Genomic DNA, 26,919 nt, shown 5'->3' on the forward strand with positions numbered 1-26,919 from the left:
TTGCCGATCAGAAGGTTGGCGGTTCGAATCCCCGCGGCGGGGTGAGCGCCTGTTGCTTGGTCCCTGCTCCTGCCAACCTAGCAGTTTGAAAGCACACCAAAGTGCAAGTAGATAAATAGGTACCGCTCTGGCGGGAAGGTGAACGGAGTTTCTGTGCACTGCTCTGGTTTGCCAGAAGCGGTTTTGTCATGCTGGCCACACGACCCGGAGGCTATGCGCCGGCTCCCTTGGCCAGTGAAGCAAGTTGAGCGCCGCAACCCCAGAGTCAGTCACGACTGGACCTAATGGTCAGGGGTCCCTTTACTAAACATGCAAGATACTCTTCTTGATACTAGACATAAGGAGGCTGGTTATTTGTGTACATGCTCTGTGGGTATTTACATTTCCAAGACTGAGCTTTGACATTGAAATAGGATCTAATGCTATGGATCCTGATTCAGAGTATATCCTTATTTTTGTCCATGTGACTGAAATAATTAGTTCAGTTTTAAGGGAAGAAGTGGTTTGGAGTTTGAGAGCTTGCATGATGGTGGTTCTTGAAGTGGGTGTTCCCTTTCATTTTAAAGGTATGATATGTTTGATTTTCAGCAATACGGCATATGTATGTTTGCCTAAATGCCCATACATGGTTTAACTTGTACATGAGAAGTTTAACTCTTTATATCACCAGCTGTTCCATGAACAGAAGGAACCCTTCTGTCTTTAGAATAAACTGGTTCTGTGTTTTTCTCACTGTGATACACATAAGACATAAAGCAAACAGTGGGATGTTTTGTTTTTAATGTAAAGGTTATGTGTCTGGTGATGTTAACACAGAACAAAGTATGTAAGGTGGAGCCTTTTTGTTTTTACTGATTCAGGAACTAAACAAAACTCTTGCATAAAGTTCTGCAGTTTCATCATCAAGGGCCAGAGTGTAAACAATGTGGGAGTTGAAAGGCAAATGATCATAAGTTTATGGGCTGCCAAAGTAAGGATGACATTAGTTAGCATTGATCAAATATGCAATTGTCTTTAATCTGGGGGCATTGTGATTCTTGCAGGTTTGAAGTAAAAACTGATGTCACTATTTCACTTTAAAAATAATTAGTTGCTAGTAGGATACAATTGGTGGCTTTGTAAATAGAAAGAATAATAGCAAATTACATTGTTGGGTTAATAGTTAAATTCTGCTTTGTTTTATTAAATTATTGAAATACTGATATTCCTTTATGTAAAAAAAATTAGCATGTAATCTTCCTGTGAGTATGTCACAATTGCTTGACAATCTGAAGGCAGCCCTGTTAGGGAAGTTTTTAATGACTGATGTTTTAATGTATTTTTAATCTTTTGTTGGAAGCCACCCAGAGTGGCTGGGAAAACCCATCCAGATGCGCAAGGTAGAAATAAATTATTACTACTACTACTACTACTACTACTACTACTACTACTACTACTGCAATCGGGGAGCAGACCTACAGGAAGACTAAGCAAAGAGGGACTGGCTGGCCCTTTCTGGTTTTTCTCCCAGACAGCAAGACAGAGAGAGGGAGGGGGAGTTTTGCCTGCATCAGTTTGTTTGTCCTGTTACATATCTGCCTGCAAGTAAGAGAGTGTTTGTACTGATTGCAGTGATTGATTGCTGGCTGAGTGCATGCAGCTAGGGTGTGGTTCTTTGTTGTTGTTTAGTCATTTAGTCATGTCCGACTCTTCGTGACCCCATGGACCAGAGCACGCCAGGCACTCCTGTCTTCCACTGCCTCCCGCAGTTTGGTCAGACTCATGTTTGTAGCTTCGAGAACACCATCCAACCATCTCGTCCTCTGTCGTCCCCTTCTCCTTCTGCCCTCAATCTTACCCAACATCAGGGTCTTTTCCAGGGAGTCTTCTCTTCTCATGAGGTGGCCAAAGTATTGGAGCCTCAGCTTCACGATCTGTCCTTCCAGGGAGCACTCAGGGCTGACTTCCTTAAGAAAGGATGTGTTTGATCTTCTTGCAGTCCATGGGACTCTCAAGAGTCTCCTCCAGCACCATAATTCAAAAGCTTCAATTCTTCGGGGATCAGCCTTCTTTACAGTTCTTAGCCTGCCTTATTGCAGCAGATTCTTGCCACGTGTGGTGCGGTTGTCCCCAAATGGGTTGACATAAAAAGGAATCTCTCTCCCCTTTAGGTTATCACTGAGGGGAGGGGGTATCTCCTGTCAATCAGGATATGAAATTGTAGGCCATGCACTGTGGGAGACAGGCATGTGACCATTACCCAGGGTGAGAGCCTGGGAGAGTGGAGGTTTGGCTTGGTGGGTTCCCCCTGAGATCCAAAGAGAGAGGTGGTGAAATTACTGTCTTTCACTTAACAGTAGAATATGCCAACAGCTGGGCCTTTGTTTATTACCTGTGGCCCTAACCTCAAAGCTGTATAGTGTGATATTGGATGGTAGTGCTAGAAGGTGTTGGGGGGGGGAGGTAATAGGGAATTACAAAGATATTGTCCCAATTTCAGAAATGGTGTTTGGCAGGGGAAGGTATAGTTGTAGTGGAGTGGCTAACCACATTCTGGGATGGAGACCTAGGAGTTTGGTTTGTAGAGCCCTCTGGTGTGGTGGTGCTGTTATTGTATGCCATGCCAGGTCCATCACTAATAAGGCCATGTTCATCCACAACTTGATCATGGATGATCAAGGGATGACTTGGCATGCATTACCAAGACTTGGGTCATGGCCAACAACTCCTCCATTCAACTCAGCTATGCTATGCCCACCTGGGTACTCAGTACAGCACCACGATAGACCTGAGGATTGAGGAAGGTGTTGCTATTGTTCATAGAAGCACGATTTCCTTTACCAGAACACATCTTTATCTTGAGATAGGCTTAAAGGGTATGTACTTAGTGTTGGGCCAGAGCAGGGGTCAGTAACCTTTTTCAGCCTTGGGCCGGTCCACTGTCTCTCAGACCTTGTGGGGGGCTGGACTGTATTTTGAAGGGGGGAAAATGAACAAATTCCTATGCCCCACAAATAACCCAGAGATGCATTTTAAATAAAAGCACACATTCTACTCATGTAAAAACATGCTGATTCCCTGACTGTCCCCGGGCCGGATTGAGAAGGCAATTGGGCCACATCCAGCCCCTGGGCCTTAGGTTGCCTACCCCTGGGCCAGAGAGACAGACTGGGGATGTTGCTGGTCTATCAACCAGTGTGTTACCCAGTGGCATCCCAAAACAAAGTGGTCTGTGGTATAATGGTGTTGGTAGATTGCAGGACAATAGTCCTGCATAACTTTAGTATCCATTCAGAGGCTGCAGTTGGACTGGCTCAGAACTTCAAGGCCTTCATGACAACCATGGAGCTGTTTCAAATACTCATTAGTCAAACTCATTGGAAAAGGCACACCCTTGATATAGTCTTTACCCCACATGATATGAGGGCTGAACTGGAGATAGTTTGTTTATCACATACAGCTTTATTGCGGTCTATAGACTCAAAGATAGTGGGGAGCAGTGCACTCCCTTGCAATGCATTTCACCAGCTAATGATGAAACTTGGAATAGTAGCAGCAGATTCCTCTGTTAGGGTGGTGGGCCCATTTAGATGGCCCTCCCTTAGAGATGGATGGAAGTTGATGGCTTCCAGCAGAGAAAGCTGGTGATCCTGTTGGAGCCCTGGTCTTGCTATGAAATCACGAGATAAAACAGGTGGTTAACAGAATCATTCTTGGACCTACTTTGAACAACTAGCTGCACATTTTGAGGATAAAGTCGCTCAACTTCAGAGTGACCTTGACTGTGCAGTTATTGCAGTTCCAGATGAAGTATCCAGTAGCACTGTCAGTGATGTGTTGTGGGATTGGTTTCAGTTTATGCAGTCAGATGACATGGATAAAGTGCTTGCAGCTATACGCCTGACCCCTGTGCCTTTTTGACCCCTGTCCCACCTGGCTTATTAAACCTAGTAGAGGAAGTTTGACTGCTTGGGTCTAGAGCATGGTTAATACTTTCTTGCATATAAGTTGCCTTTTGCCTTAAAAGAGGCAGTGGTACAGCCTCTCCTAAAGGAACCAGCCCTGGATCCCTTGGACTGGAAAAACTATCAACCAGTTGCAAATAACCCTTTCTTGGGGAATGTAGTAGCAAGAGTTGTGGTGGGGCAGCTGCAAGCATTCTTGGATGATGGAGATTATTTAAATTCGTTTCAATCTAGGTGCAATCTTGCTGCTGTTTCTTGATCTCTCCATGGCTTTCAGTACCATTGATTATGATATCCTCATGGACCAGCTCTATGATTTGGGAATCAGGGGCACTGTGTCACAGTGATTCTGGTCTAACCTATGGGACCAGGTCCAGAGAGTAGTACTGGGAGAATGCTTTTTGATCCCCAGGCACACTAATAGATAGATAGATAGATAGATAGATAGATAGATAGATAGATAGATGAAGCTGCTGGGAGCGGTCAGAAGTTTGAGGGCAAGGTGCTTTTCATTGCACTGATGATACCTGTCTCTGTTTCTCCATAACATCTGAATCAAGAGAGGCTGTGTCTGGTGCCTGGATGCAATGGTGATATAGATGACAAAAAATATGCTGAGCTTGAATCCTTGTAAGACAGACAATGTGAGTGAGTAGGTCCCATGTCCAGAAAATGTATTATATTTGTTACGTCACTTTTCTCACAGGGGGAACCAACGCAACTTAAATGGGAATGCACTCCTCTGAAGGAACAGGTATGCAGTTTGGGAGTGGTTCTTGATCCAGCTACTAGGTCAACTTCAAAGCATTACCATTAGTATATTCCCTTAACAGTTTGGGACCAGTCTACTTGCCTAACCCATATATGCACTCTTATCTCTTCAATCTGCAGAGCTGGCAGTGTTAACTGGTGCCACATAATACTGATTCCACACTTAGAAAAAATTGGTCTTTTAGTATGATAGCACTTACCATTTGGAGTTCCCTCTCTATTGACATCAGGCAGACACCTTCATTATAGTCTTTTTGGCGCCTGCTTAAAAAATAAATTCTTGTTTAGGCAGGCCCATCCAGACATGTAGAAGTTACATCTTTTTCAAACTACTATTGATTTTTATAATCTTCTGAATGTTTTAAAATACCTGTTCCTAACTGTTTTCTATTTTGATGTTTCATTGTATATGTTTTTGTAAACCACTTAGAGATTTTCTTACAATCAAATGATGCATAAATTTCTTTAAATAATGGAAATTTGAATAAAAAGAACAAGAAACTGTAAGGAATTGTTTCCAATAACTTAAAACACAAACAGATATTCAAAAATTGATGCTTATCACTACTGGTATCAAAGCCTAAGTATACGTAACAGAATAAACGCCTTTGTCCCTCACGCCTCATGTTCCCCATTCCTTGCCCCTGGGTCAAAAGTATAATTCAGCAGTTCTTCTGAGCTGAGACTTTTTTGGGACATGGGGGAGGACATTGCTTGCTACCAGGTGAGAGACAGACACAATACATTGCCATTCCATGCTACAAATAATATACTACTACCACTTGAGCTTTCGATAATCTGTGCCAAATATTTTTCTCCTTTCTTCCCCCTTACCTTAAATTCATGAATTTGTTATGTTGGTCATGGCTATCAATGAGAGGTCCAATTTTTAAAATATATTGCAGCTGAAGGTGCATATATTTTCCATGGACATGCCTGCTAAGTGAGTTTTGAATGTAGAGAGTAGATAATCTTTGCTTTCCATGAAGACCAAAATATATACATCAAGTTAAGCCTGGTCTATGTTTTGTTTTGCAGACAAGCAATGTTTGCTTTTGCATATAATATATTTGGAGGTCCTACATGCTCTGTATAAATTCAGTTTCTGAGCAGATCCCTACTGGGCTGGTGTTCTGTAGTGTCATTGTACCTAGAGTGATAATCAGGGGCCGGGATTCCCATCCCTAGCTTAATAGGATTGTTTGAGAGTATGGGTACTTGGTATAGGAAACTGGAGGAAGATTGAGAAGATAATCTGGGGTTCCATCAAGTGTGTATTCTTGCAGCTTGATGACTTACAATAAACAGCACAAATCAGTGTGTCTTGCAAATGCTAAAAGGCTGTTCAAAGCATTCCTATGTCATGAGAGCAAATGTATTGAAAAGGCAAATGGGAATGGTGTATACTCCCTTGTTTAGGCTCAAATGTTTTCTGAAATTGCAGTCATCCTTTTCTCCCCACCTGACCTGCTGCTTTCTGTCATGTCAGAGGATGAAGTTTTTGCTGCTGCAGCAAAAGTACCTAGAGTATCTTGAGGATGGTAAGGTTCTGGAGGCACTTCAAGTTCTGCGTTGTGAGTTGACACCACTGAAATACAACACAGAGCGCATTCACATTCTCAGTGGGTAAGTACTTAGGGTTGCAATCACATGTTTACTCAAGAGTAAATCCCATTGAACTAAATAACTTTTGACTTGAATTGCATAGGATCCTACTACCAGTTTTACACCAGTGCTAGTGTTTTCTGGGATTCCTGAAGCAGAGGCATGCCAAAAGGATATGATTCTACATTATTGAATATATCTAAATAGTAAACTTATTATCCAAGCATTGATCCTTGCATAACCGAAATGGCATCACCCACATACAAGAGGCTGAGAGGAACGTCCATATTTGCAGAAGTGTCAAAGAAACTTATTTTCTCTAAAGGAAAGGTGAAACCCTCAAACAGCTCTCTGAGGACTGAGCATGCTCAGTCTGCACAGAATGCTAATTGATGAGGTGAAAGAAACAGAAAATTGGGGCGGGATGGGGAGCATGTCAGGAACTGTGAATAGGAGATAGGAGTATTCAGCACTGCAGTGTTTTGTTGCAGGTTCTACTAGTCTGTATTAAAGTAAACATCCACCTGGAAAAACTCCTATAGAAAGAAGAACTTCCTGGATGCCTCCTTTCAGAACTCTCACATTATTTCTAAATTAAATGTGAAATTAATATATTCTTATTAAATAGAATTGTATTTTTACTTAGTAAAAATCTTTAATCATTTGCATTCTGAGATTTTAATGTGCTTTTATCTTCACATCCTGACATTTCTCAAGGAGATTCAAGGGGAAAATGTGTGTACCAGAACACAGACTGATCAGTTGTGTAGACAGAACATCTGAACTGATCAGTTACTGATTGGTGCTGGAAGTTGAACTCCGTGGGATTTTTTCATTGATCTATATAAGGGAAGTCCTGTCAAACAGTTTTTAAAAGCAGTTTCAGGAACATGCCTTTGAATTCTCATGGCTCTGCTTCCTTCCCACCAACTGCATACTTGAGCAGCGTCTTTAATTAGATATGCTAAATTCCTTTTAAAAAATATGTATTAGAGCTTTATTAAACAGTGAAAGCAGAAGTTTAAGCCATATAGACTTAACATAAAGTCTGGTGTTAATAGCTTTTCTACTAAGGCCATCTCCCTTTTTCTTGCTCCAAAGAAGAATAAATGTGCTCTTTTGGTTGAAATGCTGTTGCAGTTGGGGAAGGTCAGTATTTCTGAAATATGTAATCTCATGTGTTTTTCTTTTATATACAAACAGATATCTGATGTGTAGTCATGCAGAAGACCTGCGTGCAAAAGCAGAATGGGAAGGGAAAGGCACAACTTCCAGATCTAGACTTTTGGACAAACTCCAGAGTAAGAAAAAACTTAGTTTCCACTGGGCATACAATGTTTGCTCATCTGTTTATCTAGTATATTTCACTCTAAATCTTCCTTCCCTAACTGGGTGCCCGTCATATGTGTTGGATCCTTCCTGGCTGAGGTTGATGGGATTTGTAGGTCAAAACATAGGAAGGGTAGTAGGTTGGGGAGACCTACTTTTAAGGGGGAAATTTATGAAGGGGGAAATGCAATGGTTTAAGAATTGTTAGCTGTAATTAGGATAGCATAATTCTGCGTAATGGTGACTTAAGTGTCTCATAAAATAAAAGTATAACGTACTCTGTTATTATCTGTGTTTTACTTCCATATCAGTGACACCTAATAAGAAACCATGGCACTGTGTGATAGAGTTTGGGAACTGACTTGTAGTAACTAGCATTTTCTTAATAATTTTATTGGCATTTAAACAATCTTGTGCTTCTTTGCAACAGCAAAGGTTGAGTTAAGGTCAATGTGAGAGGATTTTATTAATGTCCCAAAGTTATGGGTAGTTTTTAGCTTAAATTATCGGTAAATCTGATACTGGCCAGTATGTGAATACCAGATTTCTTACATGTTGTTTCTTATAAGATTGCTCTGAAATACTCTTTAATTTTTTGAAGCTTACCTACCACCATCAGTGATGCTCCCCCCAAGGCGTCTGCAGAATTTACTGCGTCAGGCTGTGGAACTACAACGGGACCGGTGCCTCTATCACAATACCAAACTAGATAATAATCTAGATTCTGTATCACTGCTGATAGACCATGTTTGCAGTAGGTAAGAGAACTGCTTCATTTTAATGAGAATGGAAATCTCTTTTAATGTAACAACGTTCCTTTAAATAATTTTTACTCTCTTATGAAGGCTTTAAAGAGCAATTTTCTTAGGCAGCTGACTTGTTAAGAATGTTGTATTTTTGCAATGTTAGGGGGTGTTTGGAACGTTTGTGAAAGTACTTGGTCAATTTAGAAACATGTTAACAATATGAACAGAGAAGTAGTCTTTATATAGCAGTAAATCTAAGTGTAAGGATCCTAAAATAGTCATAATAATTTCAAATCTCTGGCAGTTTTTTCAGTTTCAGAACTTAATGCTGATGGTCTTGGCTTCAGTCCTAATTGCAATCCTATGCACATCTATTCAGAAGTAAGCTCTGTTCAGTTCAGCAGGGCTTACTTAAAGACAAGTGTGCATGGGATTCAATATATTTGGTAGCTTGGACTGCCATTCTACACAGTTATTGTGTTAAATCCCACTGAACTCCGAGATCTAAGCAGACTAGTTATGCGCAGGATTGCAATAATAGGTTCCGGTATCAGACTGAATGATAGCCTTTAATGACATGAGCTCAGCCCTGTGGAACACCCTGTCAATAGACACCCTTCTGTTCCAACTTTTAAATGCCTGCTGAAAACTTTTCTATTTTTCCAGGCCTATGTAGGCAATTAAGAGTACACACACCCACACCACACAATGGCCTATTGATGCTTGTTTTTAACTTGTTATGATTTTATTGTTTGGTTTTATATTGATGTAAACTGCTGTGAAAATTTTTATGACACAGCAGTATGTATTTTTTAAAAATAAATAACAATTTAGGATTTGTTGCTTGTCCCTAACATCCTTGGTTCTTTTTAAGAATCCTTTCCCTCTATTCCTAAAAATCACCATAAAATATTGGGTAGCAAGTCCTAACTAGCATTCAAATGCCCAGTCAGGGTTGGGGCCCTTTTTGCAATGCCATGAGCCAAAGAGCTCCTTTTAGACATATACAAGAGTTTGGTGTCAAGCAGACCCTCATGTGATATTGCAAACTGCTTTTGAAAGTCTAATCAGTTTTGCATCCAGTTTGCTTTGCCCCATTGGCTGTTTGACCCAAAGGCTCTTTAAATGAATGCAACTAGCTGCATGTTTATTTGGTTCATGACTGATACGTGGTATAGTCATTATGCAAATAGGAGCCAGCATGACAGCTTCAAAAACTAAGGTGCTATAGCAACAAGAAGTTTCATATTGTATATTTGTAAAATCCTACTCTAGAATCCATGCTTTATTGGGATATGTACTAGCTCAAGTAAAATGACTATGATTTTACTATATAATCCTTTCTTTGTATTTTTAGGAAACAGTTCCCATGTTACACACAGCAGATACTTACAGAACACTGTAATGAAGTGTGGTTCTGTAAATTCTCAAATGACGGCACTAAACTAGCAACAGGATCTAAGGATACAACTGTTATTATATGGCAGGTTGATCCAGTAAGTTTGTAAATTTGTGCTCCAGAATCGTTTGACACACAAGCATAAAATTTGGCACATCACTCCTTAGTCATTAAGCTTTAATTTTTAGTGCATTACTTTATTTCCTAGATGCCTTGGTGTATTTCTCTTTGCATCAGTTTTGTGTTTTAGGCTATGTTCTGCTCAGTTGTTCAACCAATACTGTGATTAGTTTCCTGGAGCGGGTTCTATTGGAAATAAAGCCTGTTTAGAATAGGAGATACCTATCTCAGTCAGTCTGTTGTAATCTTAAAAGTCAGTAAGTGTCTTGCATGGTGAGACTTGTCAATGGTCTTGGATAGATGTGTTGTTCTTCCCCGTAATGTAGCTCCTTTTGTGTCTTCTGAAATTCTGCTAAAATGTCAACATTCCCTTTTTACGTTGTCTCTGCTTTTTGCACTCTGTATAACTTAATTGATGAAGCCTGTTGATGAATGGTTATTTGACTGAAATGTTGGATAGTGTTGCTGGACTCAGTCTCCCATCATCTCTAACTATTGGCCATGTTGGCTGGAGCTGATGGAAGTTGAGTCCATCAACATCTGAAGCAGTGTTTCCCAAATGTGGGTCTTGAGCTGTTTTTGGATTACATTTCCCATCATCACTGATGTAGTCCAAAAATAGCTGGAGACCCAAGTTTGGGAAACTCTGATCTGAAGGATTCTCTGCCACTGGACTAAATAGCAGCTCCTTCCAAAATCTGAATTACATTACCCAGACTGAAATCTATGCATACCAGACCAAGAATCCATCAGATTCTGCTTTTTGTTTTCAACAGTGACTAGTTCAGTGCCTTTAGGAAGCCCACAAACAATGCAAGAAGATAATACCCTCTTCTGTTGTTACTTTTTAGTAACTGGTACAAAGAGGTACAGTGGTACCCCGCAAGACGAACGCCTCGCAAGACGGAAAACCCGCTAGACGAAAGGGTTTTCCGTTTTGGAGGCGCTTCGCAAAACGAATTTCCCTATGGGCTTGCTTCGCAAGACGACAGCCCATAGGGAAATCTCAGGGACAGCGGGGAAGCGCAGCGCGTCTTCCCCACTGTCCTCGGACCTCCTCCCGCCGCCGGCTTCGGAACGAAGCTCCGATGCCGGGCGGCGGAGGGGGAACGTCTCCCGCCGCCGCGCGGCATCGGGACGAAGCCCCGATGCCGGGCAGCGGGGGGGGGAAAGCCTCCCGCCGCCGCGCGGCATCGGGACGAAGCCCCGATGCCGGGCGGCGGGGGGGGGGAAAGCCTCCCGCCGCCGCGCGGCATCGGGACGAAGCCCCGATGCCGGGCGGCGGAGGGGGAACGTCTCCCCCCGCCGCGCGGCATCGGGACGAAGCTCCGATGCCGGGAGGGGGAGGGGGAAAGCCTCCCGCCGCCGCGCGGCATCGGGACGAAGCCCCGATGCCGGGCGGCGGAGGGGGAACGTCTCCCGCCGCCGCGCGGCATCGGGACGAAGCCCCGATGCCCGGCGGCGGAGGGGGAACTTCTCCTCCCGCCGTGCGGCATCGGGACGAAGCCCCGATGCCCGGCGGCGGAGGGGGAACGTCTCCCCCCGCCGCGCGGCATCGGGACGAAGCTCCGATGCCGGGAGGGGGAGGGGGAAAGCCTTCTCCCGCCGCCGGCATCGGATGGCTTTCCTGAAGACTTGGGGTGGGAGGAGGGTTTTCCTTCCCACCGCCAACATTCAGAATGCTGTTCTGAATGTTGGCGGTGGGGAGGAAAAACCCTCCTCCCACGCAAGCCCCGGGAACAGAGGGAAAGCGCTGCGCCCCTTCCCCTCTGTTCCCGTACCTGTCCTGAAGGCTTGCGGTGCGGAGAAAAGCCCTTCTCCGCACCGCCAGCCTGGCAAGCGGTTTCCCTAGGAACGCATTAATTGATTTTCAATGCATTCCTATGGGAAACCGTGCTTCGCAAGACGAAAAACCCGCAAGAAGAAAAAACTTGCGGAACGAATTAATTTCGTCTTGCGAGGCACCACTGTATACCCCTCTGAATCTGAGGTTGTATATAGCCTTTGTGACTATTGATAGACAAATTAATAGAATATATGTCTTTAACTCCCTTTTAAAGCTACCTAAGTTAGTGGCCACCACAATCGCTGTATTGTCACTTGCCTCTATGTAATCATGCATAGAATGGCATTGTACAATTCCAGTCCTGATAGTCTCTGTGGGCTTGGCTACTGCCGCCTGGTCCGTCTTTGGGGAGTGGGGGGCGAGCAAGCGGGGTAGCTCGCCTGCTCCCCAAGCCAGCCTCAGAAAGGTGCTCTGAGGTCCCTGCTGCTTGTGCACAACCAGCAGGGACATTGGGGCTTGCTCAGCTGGGGGCAGGAGCCTTTCCAGTGCAGCTGGCCCCAGCCCGCGAGACGCTGGGGTGAAAGCGCCTCAGCTCCCACGGCTGACAGCTGAGGCAGTTTCACCCTGCGCCTTGCCAGCTGGTGCCAATGCAGCTTGTTTCAGCGTTGTGGTTTATCGCCAAACTGAGCTGTTCAGCTAGTGATACATTGCAGTGTTGAAAACCTAACATCGCCCAGCCCTAGAACATACAAAAACTAGGCAAAATTCTTTGAGGAGCAAAAGGTGCAAACAGTTATTATGCCCAAGGTTTACATTTGCTAGTCCATAGCCTTCCTTTCACTAGTACTTCTGCTTATCGCCCTAATGTCTATCTGTGTTCGAAAGTATTTTGCTTTTCATTAGTTGGTTTCCAAGAATGTTGTTAAACCAGAATGGGGAGGCGGTTCTGTGTTGCTTTGTATGGCTTCCTGTGTACCTCCTTTCTTGGTTTGCCCTGGTACAGCCTTTCCTACACTTCTGTCAAGTAGGCAGAAATGAGTGTGTGTCTACCCTGAGGTAAGGTGGAACTGGTAAACAAGCCTTTGGTATGTTGGTTTCCTAAACTGTTTTGGGAGGAGGCAGCGAGAGAATAGGCATCAAAGACAACTGCTTAAAACTGCAGGTAGATCTCAGTAACAACCCAGATAGCCATTGTTGCAATATTTTCTTTTTTAAAGGATACACACCAGCTAAAACTGCTCAAGACACTGGAAGGCCATGCATATGGTGTTTCCTACATTGCTTGGAGTCCAGATGACAACTACCTTGTTGCCTGTGGTCCAGATGACTGCTCTGAGCTTTGGCTCTGGAATGTACAAGTAAGGGTTATTAATATGAAGTTCGTTGATAGAGTGTCTTAATCAATAGTGTTGTCACAGGAACCATAATTGAAATATTGATATTATCGAAGGGGAGCCCCTGCTATTCTTGGAGCTGAGAATCTGATTAAAACATGGTTATCTATATAGAACAGATTATTGATTTCTATTCATTATTACCAGCAGTATTCCAATGATGTCATCAGTTACTATGTATGTGTATATATCCTATATACCTAACAATGTAAGGCTGTTGTCACGTTGCAGTTTGTGTGGCTGCCGATAAGAGTGTGAGCAGGGGTGGCAGCCTCCACTGTATGTATGTTTGTTTGAGTGTCTATTCTTTATTTGTAAGCTGCCCTGAATTTATGAAGCAGGTTAAAAATTTAAGTAAATGTTAGAAATTTGCTTTCTTAAGCAAGTTTTTCATTGGCGTTACTTTATACTACTTCACCTACAGACAGGGGAGCTGAGGACAAAGATGAGTCAGTCTCATGAAGATAGTTTAACAAGTGTGGCCTGGAATCCAGATGGAAAACGTTTTGTGACTGGAGGGCAGCGTGGACAGTTCTATCAGTGTGTAAGTACTGTTTTTACAATGCAAAGTGCCATCAGTTTCTTGTAGACTTTGAACTTAATGCTGTCTCTGTGGTTCTATGTTCTGCATGGGTAGCTGTGTATAGCTGTACTAGAATATATTTTGTAAGGGTTTCTTTTCACAGTAAAAAGCCTCACAAGTATAACCTGTTGTAGAAACCTACCATTTGGAATTTGCTGAGTGTTTTTCTTCCTGTGAAATACTAAGCATATTTATCTGAAGCAAAAATAAAGCCTCTTTGAAAAGATCCCCTTCTTGCTCATGTGTGGTGCCATCGTTTATTAGGTTTTGGTAAGACATAGGAAACAAGAAAGGATCCTTCTGCAAAGTAAAAAAAAAAAAAGCCAAAAGAAAAATTCATGGAAAGATCTGTACCCCTGTTGTTATGCTGGACTAGGTGGAGAGATTGAAACTAGTGTGTTGGAAGTCTACAGCACTGCCTAAAAAAGGGGGACGTTTTTAGATGAAGATACAGTTGTACCTTGGATTTTGAATGTAATCCGTTCCAGAAAACTGGAGTTCCAAAACGTTCGAAAACTAAATACGGAAGTTACGTGGCATGTACAACTTCCGAGGCGTGTTTGAAAACCGAAGTGTTTCGGCATTCGAAAACCAAAATGTTTGTCAACAGAGACGTTTGAAAACTGAGGTACCACTGTATATAGAAAACCAAGTTAGCGGTCAAATTGTTAAGGGGCTCTGAAGTCTGCCAGATATGGACTGCAGGTTCACCACCTTTGTCTTGGAATATATTTTCCCTTGTGTGAAGCACATACTTGCATACTGCTAACTGCTTTTATAACCCAAATTTTTCATGTTACAATTTGCTTTAAATGAAGACCGCCTTTCTCATTATTTCACTGCATGCATTTCCTGTCTAGGATTTAGATGGTAATCTCCTTGACTCCTGGGAAGGAGTGAGAGTGCAATGCCTGTGGTGCTTGAGTGACGGGAAGACTGTGTTGGCATCAGACACACACCAGCGAATTCGGGGCTATAACTTTGAGGACCTTACAGACAGAAACATGTAACTACCTCTTCTTCATGTTGTGCTACATAAACAGATCATTGTAAACTTTGTCAAATACTGAAACTGAGTTGAGATGCCTTAAAATTCCATATGGTGTCTTGTTCGTACACCTGCTTTAAAGCTGGGCTCCCCCCTTTTTTCTTTTTTTTAGGCCCTAATTAGGCAAAATGTGTGGATGTGATTGGGTCTTATGGGTCTGCAAGGCACCGTATAATGAGACCAGTTAAATTGGGTAGAAATACTAATTTTGAATACAAAGTCATGACTCTCATCTTATGTGTTCTGTTATTTTTCAGAGTACAAGAAGATCATCCAATTATGTCTTTTACGATTTCGAAAAATGGCCGGTTAGCTTTGTTAAACGTAGCAACTCAGGTAAGTGGTCCAGTTGGCCTTTCGCTTTATCCCTTTCATACTCATAAATGAGAAGGAAAGTCCTGCCTACATTCTCCATTGCATTGCCATGGAAACTGTACAAGCACATGTTTTCACCCCCTTTCCTCCCGGATTTTAAAGTCTATTCTTCTGGGAGGCAGAAGGGAAACAAGTGCCCATTAGCGCTGCATATCACAACCTCCGTGTCCTCCTGGAGCCGCTTGTGTAAATGGGAAGTTGCTTGTACACACTGCATCTCTTTCCCACTTGAGCTTCAGGGGCCTTTTCTGAAGGTCCCTCAATGCCAGGCAGAGGCTGTCTGGAGGTGCAGGCAATCTGCAGTGAAGAGGAGTAGGCAAGAAATCTCTGTTGAGCAAGCGACCTTCTGCTCATGTAACTTTGGGGTATAAACCATTGTTGGTGCACATAAAATGGATTGCTTTTTCTGTTCTGAATTTGTTTGTGTAATGTTACATTACCTCCACCCTGCTCTTTGTTCTCAGGGAGTTCATTTATGGGACTTGCAAGACAGAGTTTTAGTGAGAAAGTACCAAGGTGTTACACAAGGTTTTTACACGATTCACTCATGTTTTGGAGGCCATAATGAAGACTTCATCGCTAGTGGCAGTGAAGGTAACTCTTGCTTTTAAGATCTGTTTCTGTGTGTTTTATATATATTTCAAGGATATTCTTCCTACATAGGGGAATGATGTAGTATTCTACTTAACAAGTAAGGTAAATATGCTAGCAACAATTCACACAAACATCAGAAGAGTCTTGCTGGATCAGACCAAAGGCCTATCTAATCCAATTCTCACAGTGACCAAGCTTGTTTTTGCTCGTGACCAATGATTTGTTTGCTGAAAGAAGAAAAATCATCTAGTAGCACAGGAGGTTGAATGTACAAGGCTATTGTTTATGGTAACAGGTGTAGTCTTGGTAGAATGAGCGTGGTGTACAGGGATACAATTTTTATTTGATGTAGGCTTGTTTTTCCAAAGGTAGGTGTGCTTATGTAAATCCAGAAGAGTTCTAACATCTCAAGGATAATTACTAATTACAGTGAGAGAAACAAGTTTCATATCCTGTAGCAGATCTAGCATGTTCAGTAACTTTGGCTATCAGCAACCTGACTGTCATCTTAGCGTTTTCTATTGTTGGTTCTGTGAGTGGCCTGTTTGACAGCTTTTCTAGGCATTAAGGAGCTTACTCTCTGTGAGGGTAATAGTATGGTGGTATATACAGTGTGGACAACAGTACTCCTGTCCTGTAGCTTATAGAAACTTTAGGAGAAGGTGGTTTTGGTCTGAATAGGAGGTCATTTCTAGTTGGGCTCTGCAATAAAGTATTTTGAAACAGTGTTTCTTCTTTACCACTAACTGGTGAATTTTTCACCTGAGAACAGCCTGTTTATTGATGCCTTGTATCTTAACTGTATTGCCATTGTATGTAGTTGTGCCACTCCTATTGCATGCATTAATCCCCTTCCCCTTCCAGATAATTTCTGGCCCCAGGAATGTCTAATCAACTGTATTAACTCCCTGGTGTATCAGTTTTTCAGTACACCACACAGGATTGCATAAACAAATCACTTAGTTACAGCCTACTGTTTGTTTGACATGAATGTGAATTTAATTTATCCAGGTCAACTTAGAAAAGCTTTTTATTTTTTTCATTTTCAGTGTCTAAAAACTACCCAGCTGTAGTTGAAGCTGATGGCACCTAATTTAGATTCCGACTGCCTGAGGCTGTTGCCTCTTTGCACTGAATTGTTGCAAATATGGCTGCTGTGAAAGTCTCTATGTACAAAAAAAGTAACAGATTTAAATGTCATAAGCTCTTAAGTGTAAAGGTATGTTCTCAGCTAGGTAGGCTTTCCACCTACCAGCCCCAAACATCAAAGGGTCTTCCCTGGGAGTAAAAATCACGTCTAACTCGTGTGCACATAAACATCCATAAAGTAGAGGGGAAAATATCTTTCTATGAGTAAGTGCTGTGTGTTGCAGCCTTACAGTGAATGTGTGATGACTTGAAGCTTATACAGTATAGTTTGAAATTGGTAGGTTAAAAATGGAAATACGTACAAGTAGGAGTCTTTGATACCATTTAGATTCCATGATAATTTGATTTTTTTTAATGATACAGACAGCACTTCTATAAAATACTTTAGCAATACTTTAGGTCACAGCATGATTATAAGGGTTGGGAAATAAGTGAGTACTTTTGGAAATGGACTGTCATATTTTAGTTTTCAAACATTGTAGTTTAACTTCTAAAACTTTTAAAATAACTCTTGTACTACCAGATGTTCTTCATGTAATTGCTTCTGCCTTATCAAGTATTTAACTCCAAGTCAAGTTTGCTTCTATGGAATATTAATATTTAGCAGAAATCTCTCTTTTTGGTAGCCATTGTGACTTGTTGTTTTTCAGTAATGCAGAGAGTAGTACATCTGATCTGCAGCCATCTCTGTATAATCTACAATTTAGATGGGTGCAGTCAGTACAGGAATCGGCGCAAGAATCGCACAAAGTTGTCTCATGTCACATGGCTACTGTTCAGATTTGTACACTTTTTATGTGGATATGTTGTTCTACAACAACACAACCATGGATGTTTGGAGCCTTTGAAATGGAGTTTGTTGCCTCCACTGATAGAATTGTTCGGATAGGATAAGATACTTAAAGGCAACTCTGTGGCTGTTGCTCCTCCCTCTCCCTTACCTGTACATTTGAAAAGATGAAGACTGGGCCCTGCAGTTTGCCCACTTCCTTCTCTGTTCTTAGGCAAAAGTTAATCAGTGAATAAAGAGTTTCCTGCAGTTAATTGAATACAGAATTTTCATAGCCCTACATATTGAACCGGTTACAGAAAGGGATTTTAATATCCAGTTTTAGATGGGATCCCACACTGAAATAGCTGTGTTCTTTTTGGAAGTTGCCCATACCACCTGTAGAGGTGGAGGGGGGACAGAAAGAATATGGAGGAAGTGTGAGAGACCAGAGCTTGATTCCAGTCTTGATGCATGTAGAAGGCATGGGTAAGGAGTTAACACCCAAACCACTCGCATTCTTACTTGGATAATATGAAGCCTACTTAAAGCTGTATTATGTTCCAGTTACCTACAAATATTTTCAACTTGCAGAGAAGATCAGTGCTTGTTGTTAGTTTAAATACAGGATTCTAAATGCCATAAAAGAAGCTTTTTGAAGCTGTTGGATGCATTACTGAGCAGATATCAGTTCTTGGAGATAACATGGAATTTTAACATGGAAACAGTTAATACATGGATAAGTGCCGGAACATGTTTTAAATTTTGGGATGCTTCATGTTTCTTCCCTCCTGTCTCATCTTAGATCACAAAGTATATATTTGGCACAAACGTAGCGAGCTGCCAATTGCGGAGCTGACGGGGCACACGCGCACAGTCAACTGTGTGAGCTGGAACCCACAAATTCCATCCATGATGGCCAGCGCCTCTGACGATGGCACTGTTAGAATATGGGGACCAGCACCTTTTGTAGACAACCAGGATATTGAAGGTAAATCAAATCTAATTTTTATGGAAGAGGAATTTGGTATGCTGCACTTACTTACTTACTTGTGATCAGGTAACTCACAACTGATGCACATTTAATTTGTGCGCATTCAGCTTTACACACTTGACAAAAGAATAAAAATGGGGCAGGAAAGAGATTGTGGGTCGGGGTCGGGGAAGCAATGTTGGCAATCCCATTCCACTCACCATGGAACCAAATGTGTTTTGACTATATGCGGTTTTGGCTTTATGCACTGTCCCTGGAACGTAACTCCAGCGTAAGCTGAGAGTCGTCTGTATTTTATTTTGGGAATTTATTTTATTTATATTCCACCTTTCCTTCAAGGAGCTCAAGGCAGCATAAATAGTATTCTTCGCTCTCTCCACCCCCCACCCCCAACCAGCTTTTGGTCCTTACAATAGATCTGTAAGATAGGACAGGCTGAAAGTTAATGACAGGCTGGAGTCACCCAGCACGTTTAGTTGTTTAGAGTGGATTTGAAGCAGGGTCTCCCCAGCCCTTGGTTCAGAATTAAGCAGTGTATGAGGAATTGGCTGCCTCAGTTATTATTACTGTAAAGGGGACTTTGGACAAATTCACATCATACTGTGTATTAGTCCCTCCTTTTGAAGAGTCTGCTACCTTGGGAAACTCCAAAAAGTTCAGAACAGGGTGGTAGTACCTGTTGGCTTGAACTATAACCTCTCACAAGGTGCCTAAGGACTGGGAAGAAGGGACAAGGAGCACAAAGACAAGAATGATAAGTGAGGTGCAATATAGCCCAGGGAACCAAGAAAGAAACCTCAAGGAAGAGTAGGTAGAGAATGAGACTTGAGAGTAAATGACAGAGGAGATAAGTTACTGAAGTATGGTGTGGAGTTTCTGCATTTTATCTGTAAGCTGCTTTGAGTACAGGTCTGGAAAAAATATGGGATATTACTACTACTACTAATAATAATAATAATAACATTGGGTCACACACATAATGGATTTTATTATCTCCTCTCCCTGTGTCCCCTAAAAAGTCTCTTGAGAGTCAAAGGAAGCAACTTGAACAATATGGATTGCAGCGTTAGTGGAAGGGCTGCACAGAGAGGCAGGGGATTGCCAAAAATCAGATGGAGACACCTTGTGTGAACCGTTAGAAGCTGCAGCAAGCTATTTTAATGTTACTGAACCTGGTAGTTAATTTTTTTTTAGTTGGCATGAAATGAAAAGAAATCTGGACCCTAGCAAACTAGAATAAAGATCAATTGAAACTGATGATGTAGCTGTTTCTTTGCTTTGAAATGAAAGGGTATCTTGCTCATTTTGTTAATTGGAGCTGTATCTGTTACATGAGGAGAGAGCTTCAATAGCTGAGACAAACCTGAGCTTCAATTCTTGACTGCTTCTTAGGTATCACCTGGAACCTTTTACTGCCAGTGGTTCTGCAGGTTTTGAATTAATTCCAGTTGATATCTCTGAAATGCAAAAGTCCTATCTGGGTATTAGTCCAAGCCAGGACTAATTTTTCCATTGCTCTTGTCAAGATGCCCTTCTTTTGCAAAGCTGGTGCAGCAGAAAAAGAGATACCATCATATGTGAAAACTAGACTGTAGTAAACAAGTTCTTAGCAAACAGGCTTTTGTTAGATGTATACACTTTCTAATATGCAAGGCTATAGGAGTTTTTGTGTCTATAGGTGTAAGCCAATACATTGCACCATGGTGTGAGCAAAAACAATGTTATTTTCTTAACAATGTGTCAAAATTTTAATTGGGCTTCCAGTCTGCAAAACATTTTCCATTCTTTTAGAAATGCTTGCTTTATTCTGCTTTAGAATTTCCTGAAGTTGCTTGCAAAGTAATCTTAGGGAAAATTAAAGCCCCATGTACCAGTTCTTATTCCTTCCATCTCAATATCTAAAATGGTTTTACGAGAGCCAGTGTGGTGTAGTGGTTAAGAGCAGTAGACTCCTAATCTGGGGAACCGAGTTCGCGTCTCCGCTCCTCCACCTGCAGCTGCTGGGTGACCTTGGGCCAGTCACACTTCTCTGAAGTCTCTCAGCCTCACTCACCTCACAGAGTGTTTGTTGTGGGGGAGGAAGGGAAAGGAGAATGTTAGCCGCTTTGAGACTCCTTAAAGGGAGTGAAAGGCGGGATATCAAATCCAAACTCTTCTTCTACTACTACTACTACTACTACTACTACTACTACTTTTCTCAACCTCTTAATTACTTTATCACACTGTTAAATGTGGGTTCTGGCAGCTGTCTGCTCCTGCAGGGGAGGTTTCAACTCAATCAAGGAAGTCTCTTTTGCACGAAAAGCCCCTCTTCCCACTGGCCCGGTATTAGAAATGATTTCTGTACCTCCCAAAGTGAAGCAAGCTGTTTAAAAGCCCCTGCTGGACTCTCAGAACTAGTACTATGGCGATTGTAGCTGCTCAGTTGGGTTGGGTTGCTCTAAAAGAGTTTGTGTGTATGTGTTTTGTAAATCTGAAGATACATATGTATATCATGGCTAAGGTGAACTATGATTTTAAAGATATTTCTTATTTTTTCTTTTCTTTTTACATTCCATCTCCCTCTCCCCCCCTTAGAGGAATGCAGTAGCATGGATAGTTGATGGTGAATTTGGAGCAGACGACTTCTGTTTAACTTAAATTTAGTCGTATTTTAAATGGCTTGGGATTTGGTGCAAACAAACATGATTGATAGCTGGACAGACATGCTCGTCATGAAAAAAAAGAACCATTTCTGAAGCCCAACTGGGGCCAAACATTTTACCACCTTGCTTCATAGTAAACAGTTGAGATGAAGCACGTCGTTAGAACGTTGTTGGACACCATGTTGAAGTAACCCCCCATCGGTTGTGAAGAACTGTGCTACATTCAGGCTAACCATTGAACTCCGTATATACATTTTCCCTTCTGCCATTTTGTCAGGCAGACTACTGTTATTGTTGCTCTTCTTCTGTGTAATGAAGTTTAAATGCTTGTTTGGAAACCTTTTATTTAACAGTTTAGAAGGCTTGATAGAAAGAGTGCTTTAGTCTGAAGAGTACATGTTGGATAGGAAAGTCTTTCCTTCTCTTCTTTCTCTGAGTCTCTCCGCCTTATTTAGCTTGAGATCTTTGCAGCTTGGTTCATGGATTCTAAGCCTTGCCCGTTGCACAGTATATCTAAACCCAGATGTTTAAACCAGTGAATGACATGAAAAGCACTCTTCAGTATCACACTTGACAAAAGGTTTTGTACTTTTCACCTAGCTTGTTGCCCTGTAAGTGGGCTAACAGCACAATCTTCTTTTTTAAGAAAGAAAAATAAATAATTTATAGCATTAAAATGACTTCATTTGTATACATTTGGAATTGAAATCAGCTTAAAAAGTGTCATCTACAAGTAAATGCAGTATAATTGGTGCTCCTCTGGAGTGTTGTGTAAGACCATTTGGCTGGCAACAGTTTTACACAGGCTATATAAAGTATTATTTTAAAAGGAAACTTTGTTTACCAACATAAAACAATTTGAGAACTTTCAGAATCGCCAACTAAACCATTACAATGTAATTTCTGAAATTTAATAAATGAAAATTCTAAATTGGCCTTAATGTGCAATGGTTCTTATTTAAAACATAGTAAAGACCTAAAATGAGAATAGTACTTTATAGCATTATCTTAAAAATAAATCAATCAGTGAGTTGACTGTCTGCTGTGAATTAAATACATACCTTGTACAAACTTTCCAGATCATTCTTTCTCCAGGAACTGTTTCTGAGTAGGTGCTGTTAACTATCTTTGTGCAGAGGATACATACTAAAACTCAGAGAACTAACCAGCTGTTTGACATAGTTAGTTGGTTTCAGAATTTCTCTTATAGTTAAAGGGTGAAAATGCACTTAGGGCCATCCTTAAGTTTAAAAAGAACAGAAAAGAAAGCAACTCATAATAAAAGAACAGTTAACACATCCTTGTAGTACCAGCTAAAATAGAAGGTACAGGTGGGAAAAGGTCTTAACATTAGGAAAGACACAGGACTAGAAGGAAATATGCTCCCTTGTGCTTGTTGTTTTTTTTAGGCACAGATTCTGTGATAAGGAATATGAGTTACTGCCATTGCACTTGGCATGTATCCCTTAACTCAGACTTGCTACAGTTTTCCTTCAGAGCCTTCTAATTTGATCAGAGATTCATGATTGAATTTCTTTAAATACCTCCAGACTGGAACAAGTGGTATTCCAATCAATGTGGTAATTCAGTTGTTTAACTTTGATTGTCTCTGAATAAGCACACAACACTATTACAATTATCCAATTTGCTTAAAATGTATGTGCAGACCAGGTTTACAGAGAAATCTTTAAACAACAGAATGCCGCTGCCTTGCATTCTCATGGATTTAGGAGCAGCAAAGAAATTTACATCCAGTCTTTAATACATTTAAGCTGTTCTGTTTCAGCTTTTTATATGTAATTTTACCTTACATTTATTACAATTGTCCATTGACATGTATTCTGTCTATTTGACATTAAGGTTTGTTTTTGTAATTGGAACATTTTTGTAGTCCTCCCTCTGAGCCTGTATAAAATATTACTTTTGCAGATACCCTCATTCTGTATCTTTAAAAATTCACAGCTGTATTACTGATATGGTGCTGGTGGTACTGCTTGCAAACTCAAAACTACCCTAGGAGATTGGAAGGGAAATTGGAAGTGAATTATGAAGAGTGCACTAAAATCAGTTTGATTTGGTGCTACTAGATTTCTATAGGTTATTCAATCTGATGCTTGTTTGTAGTTAAGACCTCCTGCAAGGACACTGTTGTGGTGAAAAAAAATTGACCAATTTGTTTCCTTTTCTTTGAAACACATAACACCAGCAGGAAACCAAATTAAGAGCAAAATTAAGTGGACACACTATTGCTTATGCTTCCTCACCTCTTATGAAAGAATTCTTGGATTTTTTAAAAAATAAAAAAGCACTTGAGTGTGGAGCTGAACGAGAAGCATGTGTTTTGAGAGTGCCATTTCTAAATTCAGTTGCATAATACAGACCACGCAACTTTAAGAGGAAGCTCTTCAGATTGAGGTGGTTTTAATTTCTGCTTCTTGACATAGAACTGAACCAAATAAAGTCAAGGTCTGTCTGGAAGCAAACTTTTAACTGCAATAACAATGCTAGGATTTCTTGTGAGTGATCTGAAATAGTTGAGCAGCCTAAATTGACTGATATGTAGATTGAAAAGCACGTCTGCATTTCAGATAAAAAAGAAGAACCCTAGACTGTCACTGTTATTAGGGAAGAAGTCAAGGAACAGGCTTATCTCAACATTCTTTTTTATATAAGACGAAGGCATTTCTACTCTAGGCTAGAGCAGTCACTGATTACTGGCCATATCTTACCATGAGCAGAAGGCAATGAGTGGGAAAGAGGATACAGTAGTTTGCATTTTGCCTTAGGTTTTGTACCCATCAACTCCAAAATATGCACACTGGCTAGAAATCACTACAGTATCTTGCCACAGTGCTTCTCAGATCAGGTAAGTGATTTTAAAAGTAGGAGCACAAAAGAAGAAACAGTTTTTACATAGCCCTTAAAATCGCCTTGTAAATGTGTGGCTTAGTTCCCTCATTCAAGTTTTTAGTTTTAAAATTAGGGGATCATAATACAAGTTTTGATATGAAGTCACCAGTGAAAGCTACCCAACTTTTGCCAATAGTCTCATTCTGGCTTCCGAGCAGATACTGTTGAATGTAATTTAATACTAGGTGTTTAGTGCCATCTTAATTAAAAAAATAAATTCCCACCCCAAAGGGAAAAATGGCTTTAAGTTAAAATGTTTTCTTAAACCAGTCCTGTGCTGGCAAAAGAGACATTGGGAGAGTTCTTGTAATTTTTATTTTTATTTTAGTTAACAGCAGAAGAATGTCTAGTTTCTAATTTTGGGGTAGGATCAGAAGGGGAAGAGAACCAATTTTCAGTAAAACTTGGTGCCCTTTGTCAATACCCCCAAAGCACATGTTGCCTCAATTTGATGCATTTCAAATGAACTGTTAAAACTGGAGTATCAATCCTATATATGGTTAAAATGTATATTGCATTGGCTTGAGTCCATTTTCAGCTGCCATAGAACAAACCGCTCATTTGACAATTAGTAGAATTTTGGAAACACTTTGACACTTTTTGAACAGGGTGGACTTGACTTGTGCAGTGTTGTCTGCAGTAGCTGCTCTAGTTGCTGGAACACAAACTAGAACCCCATTTCCTGTTTGCTGACTTTGGATGATCCGGATTCAGCAAAGTGTGTGTGCGTGTGGTATGAATGTGTGTGCGTGAAACACAAACAGTCATGGAACCAACTGTTCTAGGTACATGTCATGTTTTACTGCATACTTTAAGTCATGTTGTGTGTATGTGAAGTGTCCTCTAACTTTAAGATTTTGGTTAATACCAATATATTTTTATAAATTTGAAATTCAGTGTGCTCCATCTTTTAAGTGTTTCATTGTTAGGATAAATGTACTAGATTTAATTCTTAACACTTCTCGGCACAGATGGAAAAAGTTGTCGGCTCCTTGAAAATGTATGAGGAAGAAACGGATCCTCAAAGCATGTGTGTACTTACAAACCAAGCTGTAGAGATCAAGAAAAGAACTTTTATTCTCAAATTTCTAAATTGTCAAGATTTATATGGAGTTGTGGTGGAACTAGTTAACACTTAGAGCTTTTGGTATGTAATGACTATTTGCTATGGACTGATATTAAATGTTTCAAAGGATTGCGTTCTTAAACTTTCTGGATTTTTGTTACTCCTCTTGAATTATATTAAGTAGTTTAAAGTTTCTTTACTATATTACATTAAAACATAAGAACTTTGGGTCTCCATATTTATTTTCACTTGTTTTACTAATTATTTACAGAACACCTTATTTTATAAATATGTAGTATATTAAAACATATCTTTTAAAATGTTCATTCAAACTACATTAATTACTGGTTTTTGTTTTTATTGGGGTTTTAAAAAAATACACTTTCCATGTCGGTGCACAGCACTTAACAAATATTTGTATTCCCTTTCTTTCCAATTCAATAAACAGAATGAATAACTGGACTTGAATAGTTCTTAGCTTTCTAAGCTTCAGTTCTATTTCTGGCCAACCCTGGTATATATCCCATGAGCATTTGTGGTCTTTTCATGCAGGAGCAGCAGGGCCCGGGCTTTAGGCTATGATAGTTAATCCTCCAGTGCTACTCTTGCTCATTACATAAGAGCAAGTTTACAAGAGTGATCCACAGAGCAGAAAAACAGCTTAGCGGCCATCCGTTATGGCTTGACAGCCATTCCTGCTTTATAACCACAGATGGGACTCAAGACCAGGCTGTTTATGCACAGGGCTATATTCAGCTTGGAGGATCATAAGTTGTGCTGGGCTGCATTATAAACTAAATGACCCCCACAGCTGGTATATGTGTACAGTCAAACCTCAGTTTTCGAACATCTCAACTGCCAAACATTTCAGAAGCCGAATGCCGAAAACCTGGAAGTGAATGCTTCCGTTTTCGAACGCACCTCGGAAGTTGAACTGCTACCATCAGATGTCAAAGAGATAAACTATCTGACATTTAGAAGACATCTGAAGGCAGCCCTGTTTAGGGAAGTTTTTAATGATTGATGTTTTAATGTGTTTTTAATCTCTGTTGGAAGCCACCCAGAGTGGCTGGGGAAACCCAGCCAGATGGGCGGGATACAAATTATTATTATTATTATTATTAATTATTATTATTATTATTATTATTATTATTATTATTATTAGGTGCATTTTTCATTTTTTCCCATTGACTTTGCAGCCAGCCCTTTCTCGGTTTTCGAATGTTTCAGAAGTCGAACCGACTTCCAGAATGGATTACGTTTGAACACCGAGGTTCCACTCTATATATTTTCCCCACATTGCCTCTCTGTAACCTGGAGTGACACTCAAAAGGTGGCCACTAGTATATAGTAAAGGTTGCGTCAGCTGCAACAACTTAACACCTCTTACAGGGATACTCTTGCATCAAGTACGTATAGAGCAAGCTACTGAAGGATCTGTGCGCCTCCCTTGACCTTTTTTTAAGTTGCACCAAAGGAAGGTAGATATTTCCATGCATTTTCGAAGTATAAGTGTGCCTAGCTCTCTAGAAACTGCTTTAACCTCTAACTACACTATAGACTAACCTATATATGTCACCTTTGTGCTATGTGACTAGTAGCAGAAGGGGAGCAATATATACCAAGCCAGTTACTGAAACTATTGCAAAGGCAGTCGAGGGAACCACCTGCAGAACAAGACAAAAATGTGTT

General features: G+C 40.9%; 1 protein-coding gene across 6 annotated transcripts in view; it reads left to right on the top strand.

Moving 5' to 3' along the window:
- WDR26 (WD repeat domain 26) overlaps window positions 1-25,689 on the top strand; it is a 40,032-nt gene extending 14,343 nt beyond the window's left edge. Inside the window, exons 4-15 of one of the 6 annotated variants that reach the window (XM_083496096.1) lie at window positions 4,651-4,698; window positions 6,205-6,341; window positions 7,524-7,621; window positions 8,251-8,407; window positions 9,753-9,891; window positions 12,918-13,058; window positions 13,519-13,638; window positions 14,538-14,683; window positions 14,983-15,061; window positions 15,565-15,694; window positions 18,418-18,603; window positions 21,184-25,689. In XM_083496096.1, the coding sequence (XP_083352222.1) occupies window positions 4,651-4,698; window positions 6,205-6,341; window positions 7,524-7,621; window positions 8,251-8,407; window positions 9,753-9,891; window positions 12,918-13,058; window positions 13,519-13,638; window positions 14,538-14,683; window positions 14,983-15,061; window positions 15,565-15,694; window positions 18,418-18,603; window positions 21,184-21,209 (1,407 nt within the window). In that variant the 3' untranslated portion in view covers window positions 21,210-25,689. Of the gene's footprint in view, window positions 1-4,650; window positions 4,699-6,159; window positions 6,342-7,523; window positions 7,622-8,250; window positions 8,408-9,752; window positions 9,892-12,917; window positions 13,059-13,518; window positions 13,639-14,537; window positions 14,684-14,982; window positions 15,062-15,564; window positions 15,695-18,417; window positions 18,604-21,183 lie in introns of all 6 variants that reach the window. The other 5 variants (XM_083496094.1, XM_083496099.1, XM_083496098.1 and 2 more) reach the window with 5 other exon arrangements.
- The last annotated feature ends 1,230 nt before the right edge of the window (window positions 25,690-26,919 follow it).

Source organism: Podarcis liolepis (genome assembly GCF_965112155.1).
Source record: "Podarcis liolepis genome assembly, chromosome: 3".
NCBI lineage: Eukaryota > Metazoa > Chordata > Lepidosauria > Squamata > Lacertidae > Podarcis > Podarcis liolepis.